A 14,652-nucleotide genomic window follows, 5' to 3' on the forward strand; every position below is an offset into this window, starting at 1 on the left:
TTCAGGTAGACTTAATTACCATGTTACAGTATTTAAAGGGTAGCTACCAGGAAGATGGAGATTCCTTGTCTACAAAGAGTCACATGGAAAAGGGGTAATGGGCACAAGCTGATCCTTGGGAGATTCTGATTGGATACAAGAGGTAAATATTTCACCATGAGGACAGTCAAACAGTGGAATAGTCTCCCAGGGGAAGTGGGGGATTCCTCCCCCATTTAACAGTTTTAAGTCTCAGCCTGACAGGGTGCTGAGCCATCTCATATAAACTATAGTAGTACCTAGAAAGATAGAACCAGATGGTCCTTGAGGTCCCTTCCAACCTGGTATTCTATGATTCTATGGTTCTATGATTTTATTACAATAGCATGAGAAGCAACAAGGAGCAGCAGAATGCCAGCATGGCAGAAAAATAAAAAATTATTTTCTGCAGTGTCCTGTGTCAGTGATGTCTTCCAAAGACCTCAGGTTGCATTAAACACTTTGGAAATGTGAACAGTAATATTTAGAGGCAATGAGTGCAAGACAGACTAAAAAATCCCTTCTCAGTCCCTTATTCTGGGTATTTGAAATTTTGGCACTAAACTTTTATAAAAAGCTGGCTCAAACCTGACTGGGAAACAAGAACTTAATCTTGTGAAAAGTGTCAACATTTTAGTTATGTGCTGGAAATAATATCTTAATTATTATTTTTTGGCTTTTGGAGGCTTGAGGCTTGGGGGATCTTAGTTTTGGGAAAGGAAAAAACAGGAGAGATCTCACTTGTCATTACGTCCCTCTGTCATTTACTGCCTGTCTCTGTCACTTTCACTCTTTCTCTAGAGAATAGCTCATAAATTTAGGATACTAAACTACAGTAAGTACCCTGGCTTGAGTTTGGTTCTGGCTGAGCAGATTTTACCTAATCCTCAGGATATCAGCCACCCCAGAAGGGTCTGGCTGGTCATTTTGTGAGATCCAACCCTGGACCTGTGATAAACCCCTCACTTCGTTCCACCAAAGTTGATATGGCTTTGTGGAAAGTTTTCATTTCACTCAGCCAGCATTTCCTCATTGCAGGAGAAAAAAAACACAAACCAACAATCTGTAAAATTAATGCAGGTTTTATGTAAGATAATCATGGTTCTATATTAAAAACATAATTTACTGAATTACCCAGATCCTGATTTCTTTTTGTCTTTTTTCTTTTTGTTGGCCTTCTCTTTTTTTCCTTTCTTATCAGACTTTTTTTCTTGTTTCTTTTCATTTTTATCTTTCCCACTTTTACCAGGTTTCTCATCTTCCTCCTCTTCGCCATCTTCCTTGGATTTTTTATTTGCCTGGTTCTTCCTGTCTTTTCCAGGGTCCACATCAGAATCACTGCCCTCATTTCCAGCTGCTCGTCCTCGTCTACGGTTTCTGTGCCTGCGTTGCCCAGCTCTCCTGGCCTCATCTTCATCATCCTCACCCTCGTCCTCCTCACCACCATGCCTGGTTTTTCCTCTGGCATGTCCCCTTCTAGGTCTTGCTTTTGCTCTCTTTCGTCCTTTATCTAGAACACAGGAAAGGAAAACAAAACAAAACAAAACAAACAAAAAAAAAAAACCCACAACAAAACCACCACAAACCACCCTGAGAGAATGTAGCATGTCAGGAGGAGAGCTTTTAGCCTCCTTCATTCATACAGCTGATCAGAAAACATCTGAGTGTGGCTTTAAAGTAGTCCAGACTACTGACCTGTTCCTTTGAGATTTTCTTCATTCTCAACTGCACTGCCTTCTTCATTGTCAACATCACTGCCATCTGTGAAGTGAAAACAAAAGTCGGGGCATGTGAAGTGTGGATCAATCATTAGGAACATAAGGAGATTAAGAAATTCTTGGCAATTACAACTTTGTACTGACACCATTTCATCAACCTGGCTTTTTGGAACATGGCAAATAGTTCTCAAGAAATAAGATCAAGACAGAGAAAATAGTTAAATTTTTCTTCAGTACACCAAAGTGTTGCCATCAAGAACTCCCTCTCACAGAAGAAATATGTAGGACAGAGGACCCTCAAAAGAAACATGATAGCAATATCCTAAGATTTGGAAAAGAGCAATGAAGATGAAAATTCTTTTCAGATAATTCTCATGGATTTTCTTAAACCTGTAAAAGATAGGCACTGGTTGAGATAAAAAAGGTTAAAAGAATCTTTTTCTTATATGGCTGATTGGAGGGCATGAAGCTTCCTGGCTGCTTCATGACTGAAGAGCACAGTCGCAGAAGAAAGAGGAGACATACTCTCAGTTCCAGCAACAAAAACCTCCAAGCACAGTGACAAGAATTGACCCAGCTAACTCGTATGCTGTACCACAGTTCTCTTCCAGCACTCCAGAAATAATAAAAACATTGGAGACATTGGACACATTTGTTTACAGAAGCAACTAGCATTTCTGCTCAGAAAATTATTTGGCTTGGGGTGGATCTCTTGTCAAAGTTTTTCAGTATCAATATGTTCAACAAGACATGCTATCTCCACTGTCCATCAATGACCAGAAAAGTATCCAACCCGTTTGTTTGGGACACTTTGAAACTGGGATGATACATGTATATAAAAGAAAGACAAATACTCCTCTTTTTCATGTGTATTTTATACACTGTAATATTTAATTAATACACTCACTGCAATAATTGGCACTCGAGGAATTTTTGAGCTTGTGCATGTGGGATAGCACTTGAGACACATCAGCGAAATATATAGACACACATGGTAGGAGGAGATGAATGAGAAGATGAAGAAATATTATGATGAATAGACATAGACAGCTGTAATTCCAGTCCTTTATACCATGAATGTTCCAGATGTATGTTGTCTAGTTTCCCCTCTCCACAGGTAGGACAGGGCACATGTAATGATCATGCGATAATTGCATGTCTCAGGCAAGAAGAAGCTACAGTTGCCTTCCTTCTTCACTGATCTGTAAAACTTTTGAATTTTTCTCTTTATATTCTTTCTCCATCCATTCCTTAATTCTCTGGTTCCTTTTATAAATGTTATTAAGTCACTAGTGATTAACTGAAAATTTATACATAGATCAGTTTATGTAGGGACTGCTCTAGTTACTACCAGGCACAACTTCTTAGCTTTATCCAGTTTCAAAGAAAATAGTAAAATATGTAAGGCTGCAAGCAAGAAGGAATCTAGGGTCTTGTTTCACTGTGTGTGCAGTAATGAGCAAAGGGTTATTTTTGTAAAATTTGACAGGCATTTTAAAACTGTGACACATGTAGGCAGTCTGAGTTCCCTCCACAAAATACTTCATTGTAATTACATTTTCTAACCTTTCCAAATAATCTGTACAATATTTTTTTTAAGTCTATGGAAAATGGTATTGTTCAATATCATCAGTGCAATGTGAAAATAAGTGCTCCTTTGTTCTGTTTAGACATATGCCTCCTGCTGTTGACAGTAACAGGATCTCCATTTGACAAAGATCATTACGTTGCTATTGAAAGCCTGCAAAGATGAAGACAGACATCTCTAAAGAGATATTTTTCATGCAACAATAGAGCATGGTCTTTTATCACAAATAGTGTTTTTGCTGATATCCTCCAAATAAACAGCACTTCAGTGGTACAAGATTGGCCTCACTGCAGATTCTGTTAAGCACAAAGAACAAGCAAACAGCTGCAGGTTTATCATATATACTGAAACATGTATTAGCAGTGAAAGCGTATCACGCTCAGGCTGACATCATATTGGTGTAACAGTGAAAGTGATAATGGACTATGAAATGCAGAGGCTTAAGCAGGGAATGAGTCAGATCTTGGGGTTTAATTAATTCTGCTAACAGCAGAGTCACATACACACAAGTTTTAATGTAAGATATCAGATAAAAAAAAAAAAACACAAACAATCAAACAACAAACTTTTAACTAATCAGTAGAGTTCAGACTAATTGAAGAAAGTATTGAGAACACAACTAGATGAGTGTGTATCTGAATTATGACTCCTGCATGTTTATGTCTTTTTTTCATCTGAATGTTCAGGTGCACAAGTGATCAAGAAAAAGATTTTAAAGAAATTAAGAAAGAGCACAAAACCAAACGAAGTATTTATTGCCACAAAACTAGTGTAGAAAAAGTGACAATGATTACATGGAATCATGCAGCTAGAATAATGGTGGGTGCTACAAACACCATTTTAAATTATAGTTCCTGAACATTCAGAATTTCAGAACATTCCTGCCTCCACAGGTGCATGCCCATAAAGAGATTAAATGCATTGAGATGAAGAACGTTAGAGGTTTGTCTGTTTCGTTCTGCTGTATCCACAAAATAAAAGATCTCTGCTAGGTCTTGGGGTATGATGCTGAAAGCATAATGCTAGAATTTATTTTAAAAAGAAGCTGGAAGCCTAGGAGGACAGGCCAATCCTCCAGTTTTCTTACACTCTATTTTATTTCATGAGCTGTGTCACTAGCATAAAAGCTGAAGCTCAAGGTAGAACTGAAAGTTATTCCCATGCTTCAGCTGCCATGGCAGCTGGTGCTGTTTAGGAGGAAAAAAATCACTGAGGAGGGGTGATGAAGGAGCTTTACCACCCCTGCGGTCTACTCTGAACAATGTATAAGCATGCATGCATGTAAGCTACATAGCTACCCCTCACTGCACCCACATTACAGCTACCCCAGGAGACTTGTAATTCAGACAAGCTTAATAACTGTCTTCTTGTGTTTGGGGGTTTTGCATACATCATTAAAAGACCAATGTTGTTATTTGGTTGGGTATTTGAGCAATAAGAGTGATAAATATTAATTATTGCATTTAACATCATCATTATCATTATCATTATTATTAATATTGTTGATATCATTATTGTTGTTGTTATTCTTAGTAAGCTATTTCAGGTAATTAACTCTCTCACACTTTTCAAAGAGAAAAGCAAGAGGCTATGCACCTCATAACTCGGCACTTCAGCCACTTGTGGAAAGCCCCGTCCTGCTGAATTATTGGAGATGCATTTCAATGATACACAAAATACATTTTGTGGTAACACTAAATCTAAATGCAGTCTAGCACTAAAACTAAATGTTCTTTTTTAAGCCACAACATAAAGAAACAATAGAGTGCATTCCTCAGGCACTTTACTATCCTGTAGGAAAGCTCAGGAGCATTTTTGATGCTCTGGTATGTTAACATTGAAAAACATATAACCTTTGATGCAGGAACAAAATCAACACTATGTGGGATCCTATTAGGTCTACAAACTTGTCTTCTGCTTTTTTAAATGGATCTTCTTGTGATCTCATTTATCAAAAGTTCAGAGAATCCCCCACTAAATTCAACTAAGCCTGACTAAAGCCCTGTCTAGAATTACTTGTAGTTCCAGAAAAGGGTTGATAGGACCTAATTTCTTTACAATATTAATATTCATAGGGCTAATATAAGGTTATTAGGCTTTGTGTCACCTACCTCGAGTGAAACCTCAGATGTTTCATCTTCCAGAGTGCATCATCCTGCCCAAATAACACTAATATAATGAAGTTTATTTGGAGTTATAGACCATAACTCCTTATGTTCTAGGAAACCCAATCACTTTCTGATTTTTTTTCCACAGTAGTTTACAGGAAACTTTCTCATCTTTCTAGACTAAGGGCAGGGAAAGCGTAATCTGAGTAAGCTATCATTTTACTTGAAGTCTTATTTATGTTTTAGACTATAGACGCAAATGAGCCAACAAGACTAAAGGAGGGTGTCCTGAACATGGGCTCAGACTAACCTGCAAGTCAGACACTGCGGTGAAGACAGAACATCAGGTACCTCAGGCAAGAGCTCAAAATGTTACTGGTGAGGAAATTAAGGACATAAAAAATGCATAAAACTGTAGGAGTGATTGCTATACAAGTTGGCCATTTAGCCTATTGTGGGAGCTGTTACATCCTTATTTTCCCATGCTGTTTGTACAGCTCACTTATCAGAGGGTACTACTCTGATTTCATGTTTTGGGTTGTTTTTTTTTTAAATTGTTTTATACTGACAAAGTTTATTTGATCTTTCACTGTAAGTGGGACAATGATTCTTGGAGTTACCCCATAAAATATGGCACATTGTTGCAATATACTGCTCACATTACTACTCTGTAAAACTGTCTGCTGCTAAGCAATTCTGCATGCTGGTGCCATCAAAACAATTCAGTGGTACGTATGTAAAGTAATACATAATTTAAAAAATTCTATAGGACTTTTGCATGTCTTACAATATAAATTTCTACTTTCTTAATTAATTGCCAAGCTAATGAATTGTCTCATATGCAGATAGAGTCTTGCATGCAATTATTGTGTCTCCCTCTGGACTGAACCATGCTGCATTTTTTTCAGTGCTGGAAAGACATCAAACTAGATACCTAACAAACTGGGTGCCCAACGTGTAGAAATGTTAACAATGCAAGATCACATTAGAATACAAAAGTATGTAACGTATCAGTTAAAAAGAATAGGAAGAGTTGTATAATATTCAATTCTACATATTTACATACATTTCCATACTATTGTGTCTGATCATATAAATATGAGAGTGTCTCACAACTCTTCTATGAGGATAAATATTACTAGAAATAACAGCTGTGAAAAACTCCAAAAATTATATACCAAGATCTCACTGAAAGTCTATGGCAAGAGTAAATTGATGTAGACTCCAACACCCAAGATTTGAGATCTTAATACTATAAACGCCATACTCTTAATGTATTTCCAAATTTTGAGGAAAACATCTTGGTCCGCCTTGGGCACAGGAGAAGGGGACTTGAAACATAGAAATTACAAATAAAAAATGCATTTATAGATCAACCAGAAGACACAGTATTTGAGAGGGTGTTTGATTTTTCTTCTACGTTTTTCCCAGTTTGTGTTGCAATTTTTTCTTCCAGCGGGCTAAGATAAAAATCACAACCCCAGAAAATATACTGTCCAACAATGGCTATGAATATATGAAGTAAAATAACAACTCCTCCTCAGTACATCCACACTAGCAAATACTGTGCTTATTATTCTGAATTGACGAGGTTGTAAATACTAACTAGGCAGAATATTTATGCAATGTCATAAAGCCACTAGCGTCTTGGAAGATTATTAGTCTTAATGGATATGCTGTGTTTTGTAGACTTCTACACCCAAATAGTTTCCACAAGTTGTCTGAAAGGCAATAAGCTTTCTCTCTCTACAGATTGCCAGAAAAGAGAATTTACCCAGTCAGCATTTGAAATTTACAGGTGAGGACCACTGGGAAAAAAAGGAAATCAGTCAATCCACATCCATAAATTCCTCATTTATTTTCCACTGATAAGAAAAACTACAAATGTTCTACTAAAACAACCAAGTCTGAGCTTGCATAGATCAAGTTGGGACTGTGCCTGGCACTGGGCATATCATCTGATTACACTCTGCTCTTTCCATTTTCCTTCAGGACTGTATTTACACAACACAAGGTCTGTGTGTTGTCTCTCAGGTTGCAGGTCAGGCACAAACAGAAGAAAATTTCTCTTAAACGAAGTCCTCTTTCAGGGATAATTGTTTACTGAACAATCCCCGTGCAATAATTTCAGGCCAAACCTGATTTTGCTACAATAAAACTGACAGAAAGCAGAGGAGCAAAATAATTCCATGAAAAATCCCTCAGTATTTCCCCATCTTCAGGAAAGCATGGATAACAGTTTCCAGGCCACTGCTCCTTACACCTTCTGTGGATACACTCATATTTCCCTACCTGTGCCAGACAAAGACCTAACTAGGTAGTCCTTTGACCTGTACAAGACTAGAGATCTGACAGCCTTGCAGGACCCACTAATCAGAAGACAAGTCAATTCAGTCAGATATCTGCAAGTAGAAGGCAGATGACTATAGCAAACTAAGAACCTTGGTATTCTAAGAATTTGTTCATTAGAATTGCTTACAGAAATGTTTATATTCTGTGGTCATGTTTATTTTGTTTGTTATTCCGATTAAAGTTCTGCTGAAGATGGTAAGTATTTTGCCTTTGCTGTATTAAATTATGTGCTTCTCTCATGTTAAAATGAGCTCCATGAGAATGTACTGCTTAAAAATTAAATTGGTCAGTAAAGAAATTTGTAGAAAAAAACTGGAGGAGAAAAAAATAGTATTTAGGTCCTCAGACAACAAAAGGAAAGAAAAAAGGATGGGTTTTTACAAGAAATTACATATTATATTCTGCCAAAATGCTAATCAGTTCCTTCTGATGTTCTCTGTGGAAACAGAATCCATTTTATTACTATTGTGCATTACAAGTTTGGATTAAAAATATAGAAAGTACCATTTAATAGTACTTGCTCTGGTATCTAGCAAGACCTAATGAATTCGTTCAGAAACCAGTTTAGAATAAGATCTCTGGCAATTTTCTTCTATGCCGAAGAGAGAAATGCCATACCACCCTCATATGAAAAAGTCCCGTATTTTGGAAAGGGCAGTATTGCCCAGGAGAACTGAAAGCACTTCCCATAGCAAAGAGTTGACTTGCAGTTTGCCAGAATAAGCCATTAGGTGTTACCAACCTCAAGCATGTCTTACATCCAGAACTGTGCAGTCTCAGTATAGAAATATTGCTAATCTTAGTATGAAGAATGTTCGACATTTCATCTGAAACACTGAAAGCTATATGAAAAGGAGGCATTGTCTTTGTGCCACCTATAGAAGCCAGAAAATACCCTTGTGGTTTTTATTAATCTTCCCTACAAACTGTGTATGAGAGCAAGACCAGTGACAGGGCTGTGGTTGCACTCTTTTGATTTACTAAACAGTGGAAAGCCACACTGCCATGTCCCAACTATCCAACTCACAGAGCAAAGCTGCTCTCAAAAGCCAAGTAAAATACATTTCTGAACAAAAGCTAATTAATTGTGACAAGATTTTGTATTAGAAGAACAAGAAGAAAAGAAAACTTGCACTGTTGAGCTACATGCAGAAAACTAATATCTGTTTTAAATGCATAGTTATAGCTGTAATTACCATTTCCTCCAGTGGTTGGCTCTTCATGTTCAGGCATTGTGACTGTATTTCATAGGGCTGCTCCAGCTGCTACCGTTTGAAGGCTGAGTGGTTCAAGATGAAGTGTGGCACATCAGCATCGTCCTGTCTGTCACTGAACGGATGGTGCTGGTGAGGTTTCACGGACTGAAATATAAGAAGATACTAATTTCCTAACTGATAAATGTTTCATGAATGTTTAGTTTACTATTTAGGGTTGGCATGCTAGGGTCAAAAGAATTCAAGAAGTTGTTCACCTTCTTTATTATTGTCACTGAAAAAAAAAAATTAAAAAAAATTCTCCTGCAATGTATTTATGATTATGTTTAAATTCTCAAATGTCCTACTGATCAAGGATATTGCACATTTTCCAGTCAGGTACACTCTAATGCTGTATACAAGTATATAGTTCAGCATGTAGAGGATGTTAAATGGACTTTTTTCTTGTTATGAATGGCAGCTTTTACCTTAGACATATTTAAATATAATAGTTTTAACAGGCAGACACTGATTTAAAACACCCTAGCAAAAGGAGCCAGATGCAGATATAGCAGCTGGTTTATATTTGCACTTTCTTGCATTTCCATTAAGACTCCTTGCTTTTGACTTTATGCAGATATTACATCCTAACTTTACCATTTTTACCCTAATTCACCTTGTAGCTACACCACTAGTCATACTTAATGGTGAAATTAAGCAAAAATTTAATTAACAAGACAGGTCATTCTCAGAAGTAGAAGATTTGAAACAACTTGCTACAAATAAAACAGCATGTTACAAATAAAACAGCATAAAATACACTCCTTGATCTGTATTTGACTAGCTAATTCCTTCATAGCTTCCCCTGTATTCCTGATCTTGAATTATTTCAATGTAACCAAGTTTGAAAAAAGGAGTAATCATCTGCAGAATGTTCCACATTCTCACATGTTTCCTGAGTGGTTTCTACATCTTCTTACCCACATAATTATGAAAACCATTTGTTTTTCCTTGGAGCTCTCATTCAGATGTCTGAAGGAAGATTATCTGGAAGTTTATCAAGTGATACTGGCTACCTTACCTTTTCATTTTCAGATTTTACCACCAGGGTTGGTCTGTGGTTTGCTTTTTTTTTAATGTTGACAATGTTTGTGGGTGGTGTTTGGACTGACTTCAAATTCCATTTACAAAAAAAACCCCACATCTAGGTGCTTAGTCCTATTTCTGTTGGAATATTAACATCCTCTGTTTCAATATTCCCAAAGAGATTGTCTACATTTACAATTATAAGATGCCCTGTGCTTTTGTCAATATAACATGTTTTCTGAATTATTATTATTTCCTTTACTGCATTCTCATATTAGACATCATAAAACATCCTAGCTCCTGTGTTTTTATACAATTGGAAAAGACTTTGAATGCCAAAAAGAAATGCAAGAAAGCATTAAGATAATCTCTGAATATCCACAGTTAGACCACATCTAATAAGCCATGGTTTTAATAACTTAGAATAAGAATAATAATGTTCTAAAAAATCAGTTGGTAGACCTCTGTAATTTAATAATAGAAAGAAGAACACCTTGGGAGGAATGATGAGTATGGCATTCAAGTTAATAATGCTCAGGTACTTGCGAGAAGAAGCAGTTAAAGCATTGCTTTGCAGTTGCAGTGAAATCAAGACCACAGTCTTGATGGAAGTGTATATGTCTTAATCAGAAATTTAAGTTAGGAATACCTCACTTGAAGTTATTAGCCACACTGGGAAATATTTTACTGGATGTATGAAAAGGGATGTATATTGAGGGCTCATTTATTAATCTTACCAACAAAAATGACATTACATGAATACCAAAATGGCAGAGAATATTTTTATATATATATATATATATATAAATAATTAAGGTCACATATACAGTCTGAATGTAGTCTCTGGGTGAACATTAGTTATAATATAGGTGGATTGAACACTCCATTTTAGTTGTTTCTCAGGGTCTCCTGACTCAGACAGCAATGAGATTTAGTTAAATATCTTTATCATAACGCAATCTTTCAGCATAGATAAGCCTCATACAGTTTGCTTTGTGGTTTGCTTTTGTGGCTGCAGAAGTTAACAGTTTCCATGAGTTCCACCACTTGCTGCCCTCAGCAGTGTAACCACTAAGACTGTACACAGGGCTGCCCTGTAGACTGGGTCACTAATCAAAGCAAAAAATAATTTTCTTAAGTCAGCTTAGTGCAGTGATCTCATCCACAGTACAGTCCCACAAACAGTTCTAGAGGCACAGAGAGGAAGTCAAATTATGACATGACATGGGAAAGGGCAGCCAGGGTCAGGAAGCTCAGAAAGAGGATGCAGACCTTTGAAGGGAGACTTGCCCCTAGTGATAATATAGCATGGAGCTAGGTCCTGTGTTTCTGTTTACCCTTGGAGACCAATACTCGGCAGAGATTGAGAACAAATGGTGTCATTTTGACTTCATGGAATCCGACGGCTTCTCTAGCAAAGATATAAATAACTGCATAGAGAGCACAGACAGTTTTAATTTACATAAGGTTCTCTTTACAGCACATCAGTCTGTAAAAATAAAAAAAGCAAATCCAAAAAAATTAAAAAAAACCAACTCCACACAACCTTAAAATTTATTTAATAAATACTTAATAGCAAGAAAATCAGAACAACACAGAGTGGTTTTAATAAATAATAAATAATTGCCCCAGTGCAGGCAGGTGTCAAAGAACTGGGTTCATTCATAAATTAGTTTATTGAACACTGCAAATATTTCTATTATTGGCAAATATACTACATTTTTCTTTTTTGTTCAAATCTGTATCTTCTCATCAGAGACGTTTACATTCAAAGTGTTGAAGTATGCATGGCACAAAAAAGATGAGGATGGAAATTTCCTCCTGAATTATTCCTTTATCACAGTTGAAACTCATGGAAAAACATGTAAGGAAGAAGTGGAAAGTATTGGTTCACATATCCTTCCTCATACAGCTAAAGTGACAGCCAACTAGATAAATCCATCCAAGCAAATAAAGATGACACCAACAATCAATGACATAACCATGTTTAGTACAAGTATTAGTGCCTCAGGAAATCTGCAAGCACCAATTTTGCTTATAATCAGCATTTATTAGAGTGCCACAACCTATTCACAAAGAAATAACCACTAAAACTCCTTTCCTGTTACTTCTGCACATCAGTTGTGAACCCTTTCTATCACATTGAAGTGCCCACAATGTTGATTTTTCCATGTTTCAGGGTGCATTTTCCATCCATTTCTAAACATACTGCAAATCTTAGGGTAATAAATTATTTGCTGTCAAGGGAGTATTTTCAGGATAGGATTTTAAAATGCCATTTTGTTTTGAGGCATATAAAATATATACTCTGCCCTGTCGATGAACATGGTAAAATCAGGCAGCTCTGGAAGGAGATAGAAAAACCAGCTGAAGTCCTGGCACTGTAGCTTGAAAGTTAAAATGCCTTTTTCTATGTAATGTAATAAACAATGTTACTCTTTCTCTAATCTGCTGCATCCAAATGAGTCAGATGAGTCTGAACAGCATTAACTGGAAATTCTGTGCCTACCATCCTTGTTATCCCACATTATTTCTCAGATGAGTGGATGATTATGCCAGTCATGTCTGACAGCAGCGGGAGGTTGCACCAGGAGGGGGCCGAGGACAGACACAGGTCAAAACCTCTCTGAAGAACACCATCCTGCAGTAGGGCAAGTAGAGCTGGCTGGTGACAGTGGCACTGGCGGAACCCTGGCAAGGCTGGGTAGGCACAATCAGGTGCAAAGCACATTGCTTATTTTAATGCAAGAAACTTTCAAAAGCCAACTTATATCCTTCTTGAATGTTAACTTCCAAATCAACATGTCCAGCTCTTGAACACAGATGTTACATGGGAATGCAATTTAACAGAAGCACAAGTAACCTTATTCTGATGTCACAGTGGTGTTCACAGTGTAAATAGCTACAGCTTAAATTGACTTGCAGACAAAACCTTATTCAGGTACACGTCTCTGAGCACCTTATGAAAAAAAACTTATCAACTAAATTAAAAAAAAAAAAAACTACAAAGAATTCCAACAGACTGCTGCAATTATTGTTTAAAAAGCCTTTTGTAGCTTTTCTGATATTTCTGAAATACTGCATTTCAAGTTTCTCTGATATACTGAAAGTTAAATCAGAAGAAAAGCAGGATGTATTTTTCATTATATTTTGGTGCTCTTTTCCTGGTAGACCTGATCGCCAGGTTGAGAAAAAAAAAAACATTAAAAGCCTCATGAAGAAGCAATTTTTTTAAGTTTTCTAGACAATTAATGTGGATCACAAGTAATTACAGTGAGTATAGAGTATATGTGATTTATAGGAATAATACAAATTGCTCTTGATCACTGAATCTGTCCTACTCCATCATTAATCAGAATGTTTTATGAAAAGATCAAAAACATCTTTAAATTTCTAAATGTTCATTTGAATTCTGCCAAATTATCTTTATTTTTTTTTTAATTAGAAAGGGAAATAGTTAGCAGAGCTTCTCCTTACCCATATGCTCTGTACTTTAGATCACTTCTGAAAATTTGTCACTGCAAGCATTTGGGAAGTTCATCTGAAGCGACATACATATATTTCCTTTAATGGTAATGTTACTTGAAATCATGTAATTCTACTTAGAATCATATTCACGTCTTTATCCTAGCCAAAATAAATGGCTGACTAAATGGTTGTTAATGCAGCTGCTTTCTTGAGTAACATCTGATATCACACACTGCAACTATGGCTGACTGCTCTCAGCACCTGCTCAGATAATTGCATTTGCTGCTTAGCTCTGGCTGCACTCAATGGAGGAACTCCAGATTTATTTCTTGGTGCAACCCTTTATTGGTTAATTGTCCTAAAATGAGGCAAAACTCAAACACTAATTGTTACATGTTTTGCAGTATTTATTTGTATGGGAAGTGCAGCTGGAGCACTAAAGGGGTTGGATAGAAGTTTTAGCCTGCACAGGCTGGCTGAGGGAGGATGTACTCGGGAGCACCAAAATCCTGAGTCTTTACAACTCCACAGCCATCAATGCCCCATGTAAGTCACAGATCGGTTCACCCTAAATACCGTGTCCGCCTTAATGTGCTCTACTACACTAGATAATACTTGCACAAGACATAGAATCATAGAATCATAGAATCCTAGGGGTTGGAAGGGACCTCGAAAGATCATCTAGTCCAACCCCCCTGCCAGAGCAGGGTCACCTAGAGTACATCACACAGGAAGGCGTCCAGGCGGGTTTTGAATGTCTCCAGAGAAGGAGACTCCACAACCTCTCTGGCCAGCCTGTTCCAGTGCTCTGTCACTCTCACAGTAAAAAAAATTTTTCCTGATATTCATCTTAAACCTCCTATGCTCCAACTTGTATCCATTACCCCTTGTCCTATCACTGGTCTTCACTGAAAAAAGCTTAACTCCATCGTCTTGACACTCACCCTTTACATATTTGTAAACATTGATGAGGTCCCCCCTCAGTCTCCTTTTCTCCAAACTAAAGAGACCCAGCTCCCTCAGCCTTTCCTCATAAGGGAGATGTTCCACTCCCTTAATCATCCTTGTGGCTCTGCGCTGGACTCTTTCAAGCACTTCCCTATCCTTCTTGAACTGAGGGG

General features: G+C 37.1%; 1 protein-coding gene across 1 annotated transcript in view; it reads right to left on the reverse strand.

Annotated features, from left to right (window-relative positions):
* Positions 1–14,652, reverse strand: part of TMC1 (transmembrane channel like 1) — a 124,726-nt gene that overhangs the window by 56,182 nt on the left and 53,892 nt on the right. The window contains exons 4-6 of the mRNA XM_051643289.1: positions 8,981–9,145; positions 1,714–1,779; positions 1,153–1,528 (exon numbers count right to left, since the gene is read on the reverse strand). Of these exons, the coding sequence (XP_051499249.1) occupies positions 1,153–1,528; positions 1,714–1,779; positions 8,981–9,017 (479 nt within the window). The 5' untranslated portion in view covers positions 9,018–9,145. The remainder of the gene's footprint in view (positions 1–1,152; positions 1,529–1,713; positions 1,780–8,980; positions 9,146–14,652) is intronic.

Source organism: Apus apus, chromosome Z (assembly GCF_020740795.1).
Source record: "Apus apus isolate bApuApu2 chromosome Z, bApuApu2.pri.cur, whole genome shotgun sequence".
Taxonomy (NCBI): Eukaryota; Metazoa; Chordata; class Aves; order Apodiformes; family Apodidae; genus Apus; species Apus apus.